We start from the raw sequence: 16,969 nt of genomic DNA on the forward strand, positions 1-16,969 counted from the left end.
AGAGCAGAATAAAGTAAAAAGAATGAAAAGAACTGAGGATTGTCTCAGAGACCTCTGGGACACTATCAAACACACCAACATTAGAATTATAGGGGTCCCAGAAGAAGGAGAGAAAAAGAAAGGGTATGAGAAAATTTTTGAAGAAATAATAGTTCAAAATTTCCCCAACATGGAAAAGGAAATAGTCAATCAAGTCCAAGAGGCACAAAGAGTCCCATACAGGATAAACCCAAGGAGAAACACTGCAAGACACATACTAATCAAACTAACAAAAACTAAACACAAAGAAAGAATATTAAAAGCAGCAAGGAAGAAGCAACAAGTAACATACAAGGGAAACCCCATACGCTTAACAGCTGATCTTTCAGCAGAAACTCTTCAGGCCAGAAGGAAATGGCAGGATATATTTAAAGTACTGAAAGGGAAAAATCTACAACCAAGATTACAGTACCCAGCGAGGATCTCATTCAAAATTGATGGAGAAATAAAGTTTTTCAGACAAGCAAAAGTTAACAGCATCATGTACCACCAAACCAGTTTTACAACAAATGTTAAAGGGACTTATATAGCCAAGAAATACAAGAAAAGAAAAAAGATCTACAAAATCAACCCCAATTAAGAAAATGGCAATAGGAACATATATATCAATAATTACTTTAAATATAAATGGATTAAATGTTCCAACCAAAAGATACAGACTGGCTGAACGGATACAAAAACAAGACCCATATATATGCTATCTACAAGAAACTCATTTCAGATCTCAAGACACATATAGACTGAAAGTGAGAGGATGGAAAAGTATATTCCATGCAAATGGGAAGCAAAAGAAAGCTGGAGTAGCAATCCTCGTATCAGACAAAATAGACCTTAAAATAAAGAAGATTACAAGAGATAAGGAAGGACACTACATAATGATCAAGGGATCAACCAAGAGGAAACATAACAATTGTAAATATCTATGCACCCAATATAGGAGCACCTCAATACATAAGACAAACACTAACAGACATAAAAGGAGAAATTGACAGTAGCACAGTAATAGTAGGAGACCTTAACACCCCACTCACACCAACGGACAGATCATCAAATCAGAAAATTAATAAGGAAACACAAGTCTTAAATGATACATCAGATGAGATGGATCTCATTGATACCTTCAGGACATTCCACCCAAATGCAAAAGAATACACCTTCTTCTCAAGTGCACATGAAACATTCTCCAGGATAGACCACATCTTGGGTCCCAAATCAAGCCTCACTAAATTTAAGAAAATTGAAATTGTATCAAGCATCTTCTCTGACCACAACGCTAAGAGACTAGATATCAATTACAAGAAAAAAACTGTAAGAAACACAAACACATGGAGATTTAACAATACATTTCTAAATAACCAACAGGATACTGAAGAAATCAAAAGGGAAATAAAAAAATTTCTAGAAGCAAATGACAATGAAAACATGACAACTCAAAACCTATGGGATGCAGCAAAAGCAGTTCTAAGAGGGAAGTTTATAGCAATGCAACCCTACCTCAAGAAAGAAGAAAGACACTGAATAGACAACCTAACTTTACACCTAAAACAACTGGAAAAAGAAGAACAAAAAACCCCCAAAATTAGTAGAAGGAAATAAGTCACAGAGATCTCCACAGAAATAAATGAAAAAGAAATGAAAGAAACAATAGTAAAGATTAAAAAAAACTAAAAGCTGGTTCTTTGAGAAGATAAATAAAACTGACAAGCCTTTAGCCAGACTCATCAAGGAAAAAAGAGAGAAGACTCAAATCAACAAAATTAGAAATGAAAAAGGAGAGGTTACAACAGACAATGCAGAAATGCAAAGATTATAAGAGACTATTATGAACAACTATATGGCAATAAAATGGGTAACCTGGAAGAAATGGACAGATTCTTAGAAAAGTTCAATCTTCCAAGACTGAACCAGGAAGAAACAGAAATCATGAACAACCCAATTACAAGCACTGAAATTGAAGCTGTGATCAAACATCTCCTCAAGAACAAAAGCTCAGGACCAGATGGCTTCACAGGAGAATTCTATCAAACATTCAGAGAAGAGCTAATGCCTATCCTTCTAAAACTCTTTCAAAAAATTGCAGAGGAAGGAACATTTCCAAACTCATTCTATGAGGCCACCATCACCCTGATATCAAAACCAGACAAAGACAACACAAAAAATGAAAACTACAGGCCAATATCACTGATGAATATAAATGCAAAAATCCTCAACAAAATTTTAACAACAGAATCCAGCTACACATAAAAAACTCATATATCATGATCAAGATGGGTGTATTCCAGGAATGTGAGGATTCTTCAACATATGCAAAATCAATGTGATACACCATATTAACAAATTGAAAGATAAAAACCATATGATAATCTCAATAGATGCAGAAAAAGCCTTTTACAAAATTCAACACCCACTTATGATTAAAACTCTTCAAAAAATGGACACAGAATTAACCTACGTTCACACAGTAAAGGCCATACATGATAAGGCTACAGCAAACATTATTCTCAATGGTGAAAAGCTGAAAGTATTCCCCCAGGAACAAAAGATCAGAACAATACAAGGGTGCCCACTTTCACCACTGGAAGTCCTAGCTACAGCAATCAGAGAAGAAAAAGAAATAAAAGGAATCCAAATTGGAAAAGAAGAAGTAAAGCTTTCACTGTTTGCAGATGACATGATACTGTACATAGAAAACTCTAAAGATAGTATCGGAAAATTACTAGAACTAATCAGTGAATTTAGCAAAGTTGCAGGATACAAAATCAATCCACAGAAATCACTTGCATTCCGATATACCAACAATGAAAAATCAGAAAGAGAAATTAAGGAATCAATCCCATTCACCACTGCAACAAAAAGAATTACATATCTAGGAATAAGCTTACTTAAGGAGACCAAAGAACTGTACACAGAAAATTATAAGACACTAATGAAAGAAATCAAAGATGACATAAACAGATGGAGAGATATCCTATGTTCCTGGGATGGAAGAATCAATATTATGAAAATGACTATACTACCAAATGCAATCTACAGATTCAATGCAATCCCTATCAAATTACCAATGATATTTTTCACAGAACTAGAACAAAAAATTTCACAGTTCATATGGAAACACAAAAGACCCCGAATAGCCAAAGCAGTCCTGAGAAAGAAGAATGGAGCTGGAGGAATCAACCTTCCTCACTTCAGATTATACCACAAAGCTACAGTCATCAAGACAGTATGGTACTGGCACAAAAACAGAAATATAGACCAATGAAACAAGATAGAGAGCCCAAAAATAAACCCATGCACCTGTGGGTACCTTATCTTTGACAAAGGAGGCAAGAGTATATACAATGGGGCAAAGACAGCCTCTTCAATAAATCATGCTGGGAAAACTGGACAGCTACATGTAAAAGAATGAAATTAGAACACTTCTTAACACCATACACAAAGATAACCTCAAAATGGATTAAAGACCTAAATGTAAGACCAGAAACTATAAAACTCTTAGAGGAAAACAGGCAGAACACTTGATGACATAAATCAAAGCAAGATCCTCTATGATCCACCTCCTAGAGTAATGGAAAGAAAAACAAAAGTAAACAAGTGGGACCTGATTAAACTTAAAAGCTTTTTCACAGGAAAGGAAACAATAAGCAAGGTAAAAAGACAACCCTCAGAATGGGAGAAAATAACAGCAAATGAAACAACTGACAAAGGATTAATTTCCAAGATATAGAAGCAGCTCACACAACTCAATGCCATAAAAACAAACAACCCAATCAAAAAGTGGGAAAAAGACTTAAACAGACATTTCTCCAGAGAAGACATACAGATGGCTAACAAATACATGAAAAGATGCTCAACATCGCTCGTTATTAGAGAAATGCAAATTAAAACTACAATGAGATATCACCTCACACTGGTCAGAATGGCCATCATCAAAAAGTCTACAAACAATAAATGCTGGAGAGGGTGTGGAGAAAAGGGAGCGTTCTTGCACTGTTGGTTAGAATGTAAATTGATACAGCCACTATGGAAGATGATATGGCGATTCATTAAAAACTAGGAATAAAACCACCATACGACCCAGCAATCCCATTCCTAAGCATATACCCTGAGGAAACCAAAACTGAAAGACACATGTATCCCATTGTTCATTACAGCACTATTTACAATAGCTAGAACATGGAAGCAACCTAGATGTCCATCGACAGATGAATGGATAAAGAAGTTGCGGTACATACACACAATGGAATATTACTCAGCCATAAAAAGGAATGCATTTGAGTCAATTCTGATGAGGTGAATGAACCGAGAACCTATTATATAGAGTGAAGTGAGTCAAAAAGAGAAAGCTAAATATTGTATTCTAACTCATATTTACGGAGTCTAGAAAAATGGTACTGAAGAATTTATTTACAGGGCAGCAATGAAGAAACAGACATAGAGAACAGGCTTATGGACATGGGGAGAGGGGAGGAGAGGGTGAGATGTACAGAAAAAGTAACATGGAAACTTATATTACCATATGTAAAATAGATAGCGGATGGGAATTTTCTATACAGCTCAGGAAACTCAAACAGGGGTTCTGTATCAATTTAGAGGGGTGGGTTGGGGTGGGAGATGGGAGGGAGGTTCAAAAGAGAGGGGATATATGTATACCTATGGCTGATTCATGTTGAGGTTTGACAGAAAACAAGAAAATTCTGTAAAGCAATTATCCTTCAATAAAAAAAAATTTTTTTTAATAACGTGCCCATTAAGCAATGACATGATCTCATTCCCAGATGCTTCCTGGCTTCAGAGCTGCTGGAACGTGAAAAATGTCTAAAAATTGAAAAAATGTGGTAAAGACTAGGTTTATCTTACAGGAATTTGAAAACTGTTAAATAGCGCAAATACACACACACACACACACACACACACAGCACAGCTACAGTGTATTTTAAAAGTAGCTTGTAAATGATAACAGTAACTGTAACAATACCTTCTCTGTAACAGGTTCTGTATTTATCTAGGAAAAGTTATAACAATAGAAGGGATTCAATTATTTTATTCTGTAGTTCGTAACTAGAAAAACTATGACCAAGAAAAACTTTTCTTTAAAGCATAAAGTTTCTAGAATTTCAGACGGCATGTTAGGAGACCACAGAAGTCTCATTCCCATTATCTAAGACTTAATGGCAGAGCAGTGGAGAAACCGTGCTTCCCTGGGTGGCTCAGTAGTAAAGAATCTGCCTGCCAACGCACAGACGTGGGTTCAATCCCTGGGTCAGGAAGATCCCCTGGAGAAGGAAATGACAACCCACTCCAGTATTCTTGCCTGGGAAATCCTGACTCTGGAACTAAATAACAAATAGAGAGCCCAGAGTAGTGTAGAGAACACACTCTTTCAAGATGTCCTGTCTTGGGAAGCCTGTATATACCTTAGGAATGATGGATGAACTGCATGAAAAAAGAGGCACGGATGATGAAGAGGCCATTAATCCACTTCCTGCTTTAAATTAATCTGCTGTTACCTTGGTTTACAGTGATGATTAATTTTATATATCAGTTTGACTGGCCTACTGGTGTCCAGATTGCTGGTAAAACATTATTTGTGGTTGTGTCTATGAAGAGGTCTCTGGGAGACATTAGCATTTGGATCAGTGGACTGAAGTGACCTAGCAGCAGCAGCAGCCTGAGTAAAGACTGCCCTCACCAATGCAGGTGGACAGCATCCAGTCTAATGAGGGCCTGAATAGTACAGAAAGGAGAGGAAGGCTGAGTCTGCTCTCTACCTGAGATGTGACCACCACCCTCGATTCTCAGGCCTGTGAACTCTGACTGAATTAAGCTACCAGCCTTCCTAGTTCTCCGGCTTGCAGAGAGCAGACTTAGGACTTTACAGTCTCCATAACTGCATGAGCCAATTTCTATCATAAAACTCCTCATATGGAAATACACAGTTCTGTTTCTCTGGAAAACCCTGATTAATACACTTGAAAATAATAAACTATTCAAGGTAACAAAAGAGCGGTTAAAAACTATGGGTCTGTACCAGTCCCTGATTCACTCAATTACCATTAGACTATCTTCCCGTGGAACCCCACTCCCTTTTTTTGCCATCCCCTACTGGAGATGGAATGGTGTGTCAGCCAAACTCCCTGCTAGGAAGATTAGCTGAGAAACTTCAATGAGTAGGAATAGTTTTAGAACCTACAAGCTACTGCTGCCAGGGATGCGGTATTTAAATGCCAATTTCACACATTTTGTATTATCTTGGATTATTTCACTGTAGAAGGTAAAGTGGACATTTAGTTTTGGCAACCAGGCATCCACCTCCTACATTTCTGTTACTGAAGACCCCCTTCTCCACACTCTATCCATGTAGTTTCAATGGGGCTGACAAGCCCCAAGGTGGGCATGTGATTCAGGCTTAACTAGAGCTTCACATCCTCTTTCCTCAGAGCTTTGTTCCAAGACAGGCAAGTGGCCCAACCAGAAACAATTCTGGGACTTTTGCTGGGACTGGGGAAAGGTGGAAGGAAATGGAGACTCTCTCTCTTCTCTCTTTGGTCTCAGGTGTTTGCCTGGGGCCACCACTGGCAGTCACTGTGCCATCACATGGACATAAACACATTTATAGGTACAAGGAAAGGGGGTGAAGGGACAGGAGGGAGTCAGGAAAAGGAAGCAAAGCTAGATGACAGTTTTTGAACACCTCAGTCAGACTGTGTCATACCTACAGATAAGATACCTTCTGGACTTTCCAGTTACATGGAATAATAGAAGTCCACTTCTTTCTTCAAACCTGAGCTGGATTTTTTTGCAAATAAAATATTTCTAAAAAGGTATCACATGATTACCTCAGTAAATGTAGGAAACATACTTGACAGAATCTAACACTCTTTCATAAAAATTCTTTTTAAAAAACTAGGTATAATGGGAACGTCTTCAACCTGATAAAGACATCTACAAAGACCCAAGGCTAACATTATGTTAGTCTCTCAATCTTGTCTGACTCTGTGATCCCATGGACTGCAGCCCACCAGGCTCCTCTGTTCATGGGATTCTTCAGGCAAGAATACTGGAGTAGGTTGCCATTCCCTTCTCCAGGGGATCTTCCCAACCCAGGGACTGAACCCAGGTCTCCCGCATTACAGGCAGATTCTTTACCATCTGAGCCACCAAAGACCAGATGCTTTTCCCATGAAACCAGGAATAAAACAAAGATACTTACTCTCACCACTTCTAAGCAACACTGTATTGGAGGTTATAGCCAAGGCAATTAGAGTACAGAATTATATAAAAAGCATTCAGACTGGAAAGGAAGAAACAAATATACCTCTGTTCTCAGACATGCTAATGTGTATATATATATTTTTTTAAAAAAGGAATCCCTTTTAAAACTATTACAATGAGTTTGGCAAAGTTGCAAGATTTAAGACCAACATACATATATCAAGTGTATTTCTATAAAATTACAATGAACAATCTTAAAATAAAATTAGGAAAATAATTTCATTTACAATAGTATCAAAAAGAACAAAACAAGAATAAACTTGACAAAAGAAGTGTAAAACTAATACTCTGAAAACTACAAAACATTATTCAAAGAAACTAAAAATTTGAAGTTCATTATTGCAAAACTGTTAGCAGCTTGGTTTTCTCCCCACATAGTGCAAATGTCTTTTTATGTTTAATCAACAGTAATCATTTGCACAATTCATTTTTCAGTTCAAGTAACAATGATGGTATATATATTTTTTCAATGAGAACAATTTTTCTTTAAAAACATGCACTTATATTTGGATATAAAACGGCATAGCTCAAGTTAATTCTGCACTATAACTATATATTTCTTTTTTATTTCATAACAGCCATCATTTTTAAATCAAAATTTTTAGAGATCTCATTTCTTTAAAATACAAATCAAACAAATGATTACTTGTGAGTCAAACATACATCTGACTAAAACACATTGGAGTTTCCCTTATTTTTTACTCAGCAGTCTTGTGACGAGTAGTTCATCCAAACACATCACTCAAAAAAATTAAAGACTGCACTCCATTACAGACTTAAATTTTTTAGTATTTTAAAATTTATGCATAGTGAAATTTCTTCTTTGGTTAACAGTTCTGTGTTTCGATAAACACATAGTCCTCTAACAACTCAAGATACAGAAAAATTCCATCATTCTCCTCTTAAAATTCTTTTGTGCTACTCGTTTTTTAGCCAAGCCCTTCCCCCAATCCTTTACCCCTGGCCAACCACTGTTATGTTTTCAATTTAAATTGAAAATATCCTCTAAATTTCTTGGAGTCTTCTTTGACCCACAGGTTATTTTGATGTATTACTGTTTAATTTCCTAATGTTTGGGGAGTTCCTGCATCTTTCTGTTATTGATTTCTTGTTTACTTTCAGTAAAGACACATAACATTATTTTAAATTGGGCAAGGTTTCTACTATATCCTAGAGACTCCCTACAACACCAGTTTGAAACTCTCAGACTTGGTTTGGTTTAATAATCTAATCTAATACTAACAACACCCCAGTATATCCTCCTGCTCCCAGAAAAGAACCCTCCTTTTTAGTCCTGCTGGTTTCTCCACTGAGGGTCTCTTCTGTTCTCTCACACGTACTCCTGTCCAAGCCAATCTCACCAACCCTTTGGTCCCTCCTTTTCTGTGACGCTTTCCCTGAGGGTGATTGGTAGCATCCAACTACACCAAGGGACCAGTTATATGCAGTGTGGTCCCTCTAAGCCTCGTCAAGCCACAGCCTCAGAATAACAACATAAAAGCTTAAAGGTCAAATCACAAATTTAGCTGGAAGGGCATTTTCACCACCCTTCGGTCCCTTCTTTTCTGTGAAATTTTCCCTGAAAATGATCAGTAACATATAACTATCCCAAGGCACCCGCTACATGCAATGTGGTCCCTCCCTCTAAGGCCTGTCAAGACACAGCCTCAGAATAACCATATAAAAGCTTAAAGGTCAAAATCACAAATTTAGCTGAAGGGCATTTTCACAGTTGAGAAAGATTTCCACTAGACCTGATCTTCTTGGGACTTCCCTGGTGGTTCAGATGGTAAAGAATTCACCTACAATGCGGAAGACCTGGGTTCGATTTCTGGGTTGGAAAGATTCCCTGGAGGAGGGCAAAACATATATGAACAAGCGTTACCATTTACATGGGGGGATAAGCAAAATTGAGCTTTTTTGCTCAATTCTAAATAAGACGAAAGGGTAACAGCAGTGGTAAGGACTAAACACTGAGAGTGCAGTCTGAGAACAATGGCCCCCAGGCTTCTTCCATCCATAAACCACTTCAATCACATAATACTCCATGGATCACTCTTAGTATATCCAATAACACATCCAAATCAAGAGGAAGACAGATATTGCTTCTGGTAGAGTGCTAATGAGGCAACAGTTTCACATCTCTTATGTTCCTTAACAAATTATTAATTAATTTTTGCTGGGAGCAAAAGTACAGAGACAAGTGGTACACAGAACTGCGTGATCTGCAATAATCATTCATCCACAAGGATGACTGTCATAGGACTGCAGAGTCAATTCCAAAATTCCGGTGGTTTATTTGAATCTTTTCCTTTATAATTTATACCCCTCCAACTTCCAAAAGAACGATTTAAGGAATTCAGGACACATATTCTCTCAGAAACCATGAGAAATCACAATTTTCATACAGGCAATACAAACTGATTTTTTCCTAGCATTATTAATCAAAACTACTATCCAATTAACCTACCCTTAAGTGAACTATGTACCAGGCAGGTTCATATATGCTATCCATTTCATCTTTATAACAAACCTTGTATAGCTATTATTCTTGCTGTCACAAAGCTAAAACTCATGGAGATTAAGAAGAGCTAAAACTATTAAAAAAAAAAAAAACTTCTAGGAAAAAAAAAAAAGACCTAGGGTTAGGCAAAGTGTTAAAAAGCACAGGCAATAAACAAAAAAAATGATAAATATCAAAATCAAAAAAATGTTATGCTGCAAATGATACCATACAGAAGTGAAAGACAATGTACAGAACAGGAAAATACATTTGCAAATACTATATGTGATAAAGAACTTGTATCTAGAATAAAGAACCCTAACAATTCCATAATGAAAAATAAATAATCCAATTAAGAATTGGGGAAAGGATATGAACAGACATTTCTCCAAAGAAGATATACAAATGGCTAAATAAGCACATGAGATGATGAGCAACATCATTAGTCACTGGGGAAATATAAATCAAACCACACTGATCTATCACTTCACACTCACTAGGATGGATATAATGAGACAGACAATAGCAAGTATTGGTGAGGATGTGAAGAAATAAGAACCTTCTTTCATTACTAACAAGAGTATAAAACAGAGAAGTCACTTTGGAAAAGTTCAGCAGTTCTCCAAACTGTTAAAGTGTTACCACATGATCCAACAATTCTGCTTCTTTGATTAATGTTCAAGAGAAATGAAAACATCCACACAAAAATCTGACACAAATGTTCACAGCACCATTACTCATATTAACCAAAAAAAATGAGCAGTCCAAATGTTCATCAATGGATGAGTAGATAATCAAAATGATATTTCCATATAGTAGAATATTATTTCTTAATAAAAAGGAATAAAGTACTGATGCATGCCACAGCAATGATGAACCTAGCAAAAAAACATTATGCTAGGTAAAGGAAGACCACATAATGTATGATTCCACTTACTGCATTTATATGAAATGCCTGGAACTGACAAATTTATACAGACAGGCAAATGTATACAACCTTGGTGGCTGCCAAGGGCAAGAGGGGGTGGGGTGGCAACGGTCACTAGTGGGTACTTCTCTTCAGCATAAGGCGAATGTTTTAAAATTGCACTGATGAGTATACTTTAAAGGGGTAAAATTCATGATAGATTAATTAATTATTTTCTTGGTAAAGATATTTAGAAATAATTACAACAGAAAAGGTTGACTAGTGGTTGTGAGCCCATGCTCTGGATCACTCACATTCCGGATGACTTCTTCGTGCTGTCTACCCAGCACAAACATACCTGGACAAGCGTCACCTTCTACCTGGGGGGATAAGCAAGACTGTAGCACCGTCTCAGACAATCATCTGGCGAGCATGATGCAAGCTTCTGTTATTTGTGGAATGCAGTACTGCAATGCGCTCGTGCCCTAACGCACTGGAGGGGCCCAAGAAGCCTGCAGCTGGACAGAGCTCATGACAGCAGCCCTCCTGTGTGCTGAGTGGGCAGGAAAGCGGACTAGAACTGAAAGCAGAAAGCTCGGAGCACAGTCCTGAACATTTCTTAGTGACAAAACACATGCCCAACACTAGGCACAGTCCTCCTTGCTTCCAGACCCCCCCCCCACCTCCCAGTCCCAAATAAAGTCTGCTATTCCAGGCCAACATACTTTAAATATAGGTACATTATGAATCAGCTAGAATTATATAATGACCAAGCAGGAAGGACCTTTGCAAGTGTTATGTAATGAACGGAGCACTGACGCTGGAGGCACTTACTAACTCTGTAACCTTGGGCCAGTTCCTTCCCCCATCCTTCGGTGCCTCAATGTCTTCATCTGGAAATAATAAAAGTCAACTGCTTCCTAAAATTGCTGCAAAGATTAAGTAACTTAATCTGTGCAAAATGTTTAGAATAGTGTCTGGAACATCAGAAGCGTTTAAGTCTTTTTACTATTGTTACAATTATTAGTGGGTAAATCTCATCACTCTTATGGAGGAAGATATTAAAGCTCAGAATGATAAAGTGACTTTGCACCTGGCAGCGACAGAGCTGGCACCAGACTTCAGGTTTCTTTGACTCCTCAACTAGTGTTCTACTATGGAGCATTAACGAATAACCAAGTAGGTGTAATACCCCTCGACTAACGTTTAGGGCTTGAAAGATACAAATAACAAACTCACAGTGGCCTAACATTATGTCTCATACAACAGAGATGTTTGTGAAATGTTTAATCCATTCCCTTTCCATTTCTGGTTTAATCCTCTAATATGTGAAGATAGGGCTGGACACTAAATCCCAGAATACCCAATGTTCTGCTGCTCAAAACTGGGTAGCTCAAGAATGTTAGAGAAAATACACAGACACTCTTTTCTTTTCCTTTTCTCTGATGGAGCACAGGGTACTTGAGTGTGCCTAATATATTAGGTAAAAGAGACTTTTCTCTTTCTGTATTTTAGCAGTACACTCATGCAAGCAATTAAGATACAGCTATTCTCAGGTCTTGATGGATGTTTACAACTTTCAGTAATTGAAACCTAAACAGTTTAATTCAAGAGGCAAGAGAAGCTCACGAAATAACTACAATATTTGACAAAATACAACAAATGTAGCCAAAGTAAGCTTTTAAACAGCTCACGAAATAACTACAATATTTGACAAAATACAACAAATGTAGCCAAAGTAAGCTTTTAAACAATCTCATCATTTCTTTCTTACTTACACATGCATACGCACACATCTGCGTGCACACACACACACACACGTGCATGAACAATCACTCTGCAGTGCTTAAACCAGCCTATGAGGCCGTGCAATTTCAGGCCTGCCCCGATCTCTGCAGTCTTGTTGGAGCCTCTTCTCAACTCTCCAGACTTTTGGGTCTTCTTTCCTTAAACTCACCAATCTTTATCCAGCTTTACGGCCTTCACATTGATATTCTCCGTACCTAAAAAGTTTTCCCTTACAGCCTCCAACTGCACCTCGGCCTTGGCCTCACCACCTACCCAGCTTTTATTTAACCTTCAGGCTCTGCTTAGATATTTTCCTAAAAGAAGCCTTCCACAATGACCCAGACTTGCCTCTCCCTTCCTCCCCTCTCAAATCACACACACTTGAGCACCTGCTTCTAACCACTTACCCAATGAATGCCTGTCTCCCCCACCAGACTATAAGTTTAAGAAAGGCAGGAACAGTGTCTGTCTTAACACTGCTTGCCCTGTGCCCAGAACAGGGCCCAGCACGCAGCAGCTGGTGACTGAAATTAAAATCATCATCCAAGGATTCAAAGGACTGGCTGATAAACTGATTTGCTAAGTCTCCACTCAGATGTGGACATAAGGTATCCCGTATCATGCTGTGCACATGACAGAAATACACAAATGGGTTAAGTACTCTCTTTGGAGAAAACTCAAAATGAACAAAAACTTAGATATTACACGTATTTTTAAATTACTATGTGCAAAACCATAAGAAAAAAAAATGTTACTTTAAAAAAACAGCTTCAGGAGAAGAAAATTAATGGTGTCTTCATTAGCGCTTGTCATTAACACTCACACTATGCTCTTTGTGGGAGACTAACTTGTACAGGCGAAGGAAAGAAACTAGGGTGCATTTGCTTCGCCTAGGTTGTTACCATTCCTTTCCAGAGTAAATGTATCTCCTAAGGAACGAGAATGCACTGGACAGTAATTTTAAACATACCTAGGGAAGGCTTCCCAGGTAGCGCAGTGGTAAAGAATTCGCCTGCCAATTCAGGAGACATGAGTGAGAGACGCGGTTTTGATCCTGGGACCAGGAAGATCCTCTGGAGTAGGAAACGGCAACCCACTCCAGTATTCTTCCCTGAAAAATTCCATGGACAGAGGAGCCTGGAAGGCTACAGTCTATGGGGTTGCAAAGACACAACTGAGCGTGCACACACGCACGCAAATACACACCCAGGAAAAGTCCCCCGTGGTGTGATGGGCTTTTATGCAGTGTGTCCACAATGAGGTGGCTTGTGAGACAGGGGAACAAGCAGCATAATGTAAAGCCAGCCACTGGCAATGGCTCCAATGTTTCTTTTCTTTAGGGCTTTCACCATGATGGCATCACTCACAAAATTAACTTCTCTCACTTGGGGCAGAAAAAAGTAGACTTTTTCCAACAGAACAGATGGTACGGGCACCACATGATGAAGATTCCAAAGATCCTTCCAGAGAAATTTAGCTTTTTTGAAGGATACATAAAGAAAGTCAGGGGGGAAAGGCATTTCATGAGCAGGAAGTAGGTACAGTAACAACAGACTAAACTTGGTAAAAGAGGTAAACTTGGAGGAGAAGAGTAAAGAAGGAGAGGGGGAAAAAGAGGGCAAAGGGAGACGGGGGAAAAAGAAAAAGAGCACTGAGGATGAAAGAAATAAGTTAGAAGGCATGTGTGATGGAAAGGGGTGAAAGAACCAAGACCAGTGACTAAATTTCACTCAGGGGCATAAGATCCTACATCTCAGAGCTTAGAGATACCTCTGAGGCAAATCACTTGATCAAACACCCTCCCTAACATTCAGCCAAACCCAGTCATGAGGTATCTACATCTAATACATCAAATGAAGGTCCCTGAAGCAAAGAGCAAGTCATCTAAAACACTTCTCCTCACTCCGTTTCTACTAATGATCACAAGAAAAATAAACAGAATTCACTTGTAATCACTATGCATAGGGAAGAGATTCTGGGTGCCACCAACAGGCGCACTTTCAGCTGTGCTTTATAACCTCATCAAAGTCACTACTGCCAACTGATCCTCCCAGACACAAACGTCCTTAAAACACCCCAGAGAATCATACTACGACCCCCCCAAAAAAATCCTAGGCTCCACAGGATGGGAAAAATACACCTCCACCACTTAAGAATCACTGGGAATATTTCTCATTTCAAATACATTGCTGTTAAAACTGTAAGAGCCTGCCTACCTCATTTTCCATAATAAAAAGTTTAATTTCAAAAAAGTGCCTAGCACAGTTTTCAGCGCACAGAAGGCTTTTATTTATATACTCATTTATGAAAATGCTCCTTCTGAATCATATTCACAGCTGAAAAATAGTTATGATCTTCTCAAGATATGAAGTACTTCCACAGATTGGAAAGGGTACTATTTTTAAGCCGTTCTGTTCAGCAGGGCAAGAAAAGAGTTGCTAATATTTGCATCCTATTTTACGGTCATTTCCGAGTCTGTAAAACAAAAAGAAATGTTCGGTGAGAAAACCAAAAATGTGCATACTTTGGAGCTGAGACTGAGATACCCTGGTCTGCACTCAGGTAACTCTGCAAGTGACAAAAGGAACGTGCTCGTACTGGGGACTTTGAAAAAGAACCTTTGACCTCTGCTCGCATTCACATGAAACCTTCCCGAGACCAGCTCCTTCGCCAGAATTCGAGACTCCCAGAGGACCCCACAGTCGGAATTAGCATTTTCCTCCCCCTGACACCGAGGTCATTGTGCCTTTCAAGTCACCCCAAATCTCAGGATTCGGAAGTGAGGAGAGCCGCCGCTCCCACCCAGCCCCCACAGGGGGCTGTGTCTGTACCGCAGGGGAGACAGAGAACTACCGTGGGGAAACATTCCCAGTCCACGCAGGCCTCTCAGATCTCAGGAGAGATCGTGACCCCGACACCCAAGAGGCGAGTCCCGACGCCGCCCTCCCTCGGCTCAGACAAAGGACCGGAACCCCGGCACGCCCCCCACTCACCGCTCAGATAGTTGGTCCACTTATACAGCACCCCCTCCATGGCGCCCGCGGCCACCTCGCCCTCGCCTGCCAGCCCCGTCACTGCTCCAGGCTCCAGGAGGCGAGGACCACCGGCAGCAGGGCCATCGCCCGGCGCCGCCGAGCCGGTCTCTCCCGGCGCCCAGGCCCAGTGCGGGGACGCCCCGCCGGCCTCACATCCTGGGCCCGGAGGCGGGGTCACTGCGGCGGCCTCCGCACGTGAGAACGCGGCCGGCCGGCGGTCCCAGGCGCCGCAGGCGGCGCGCTGTCCTCAAGGAGGCCAAGGTACTGGGTGGGTCCGAGGGGCGACTGAAGTCACCAAAGTGTCGCGAGTGAAGTAGCCGGTCGCTCGCCGCGCCACGGCGCACTACCTGAGTGCTCGACCCACCGGGCTCAGGGCCCGCTCGCGCATGCCCAGTGCACCGCCTGCACGCCGGTTCCCAAAATCCACCCCGGAGTTTAGCTGAGATTCCGGCGTGGCTGACCTAGTGAAAGAGGCCCGCAGGGAAAATGAGTCCTGGGAGGCAGGCTTGCGACTTAGAGGGAGGGTGAGAAGGGAGTAGGGAGGCCTCTGGGACAAAGGGGAACACAGACTTGGCTCTATGGTACCATAGATGGGTTCCACTTCCCGATGTTTGGGAGCAACCGTGGCCCCTTAGGGTGCCCGCTGGATTCTAGTCTTCAGAGTCTCTTATTTCAAGGCTAATTGGTCCCACACACTTCCAAGCTATTGAGGGGGTATCCAACCATAGGGCGTCAGGAGATGATGGGAATTTCACTATAGGATACTGTGAGTGACCAGGGAGCATAAACAGATGTTTAAACTCTAAAACCCCCGCTGCAAGAAATGTGGTCCGTGGACAGCTCCGCTGTAGGCACCTGGGAGCTTGTCTGAATTGTAGGATCTTGATGCAAGGCCCCAAACTCCTGAAGGAGATCTCCAGGGGGGATTCCCATGCATATTAAAGTGTGAGAAAGTTCTGTGCTAAGGATATTTGACTAGGCAAAATGTTAACTATAGATTCTGTGGTAAAAGCAGGTTACAAAATAGTGTACAGTAGGATCCTAATTATTTTAGGCATATGTCACAAAACCATGTGCCAAAATGTTTATGACTATTTCTGCATGGTGGCGTTACAGATTTTTTTCTTTTTCTTTAGTGTAATCTAAAGAATTAAATAAAATCTTTTATTTGCAAAATCTGTTGCCAGAGTTCACAAATAAAAACAAAAATTAATTTGCTATTTATCTGAAATTCAAATTTAATTAGGCTCTTGTATTTTTTTAAATTATTTATTTTTAAAGGGAGGATAATTGCTTTATAATGCTGTTTTGGTTTCTGCCATACATCAACATAAGCCATAGGTATACACATATCCCCTCCCCCTTGAACCTCTCTCCCACCTCCCACCCCATCCCACAGATGGGTTGTCACAAAGCACTATGCTG

At 40.0% G+C, this 16,969-nt stretch overlaps 1 protein-coding gene across 2 annotated transcripts in view; it reads right to left on the reverse strand.

Moving 5' to 3' along the window:
- The window catches only part of PLEKHA8 (pleckstrin homology domain containing A8), a 62,671-nt gene extending 47,104 nt beyond the window's left edge, over nt 1–15,567 (reverse strand). For both annotated transcript variants that reach the window (XM_052638843.1, XM_052638844.1), the window contains exon 1: nt 15,503–15,567. In XM_052638843.1, the coding sequence (XP_052494803.1) occupies nt 15,503–15,542 (40 nt within the window). In that variant the 5' untranslated portion in view covers nt 15,543–15,567. The remainder of the gene's footprint in view (nt 1–15,502) is intronic.
- Nucleotides 15,568–16,969: the final 1,402 nt, after the last annotated feature.

This window comes from Budorcas taxicolor, chromosome 4 (assembly GCF_023091745.1).
Source record: "Budorcas taxicolor isolate Tak-1 chromosome 4, Takin1.1, whole genome shotgun sequence".
NCBI classification, from domain to species: domain Eukaryota; kingdom Metazoa; phylum Chordata; class Mammalia; order Artiodactyla; family Bovidae; genus Budorcas; species Budorcas taxicolor.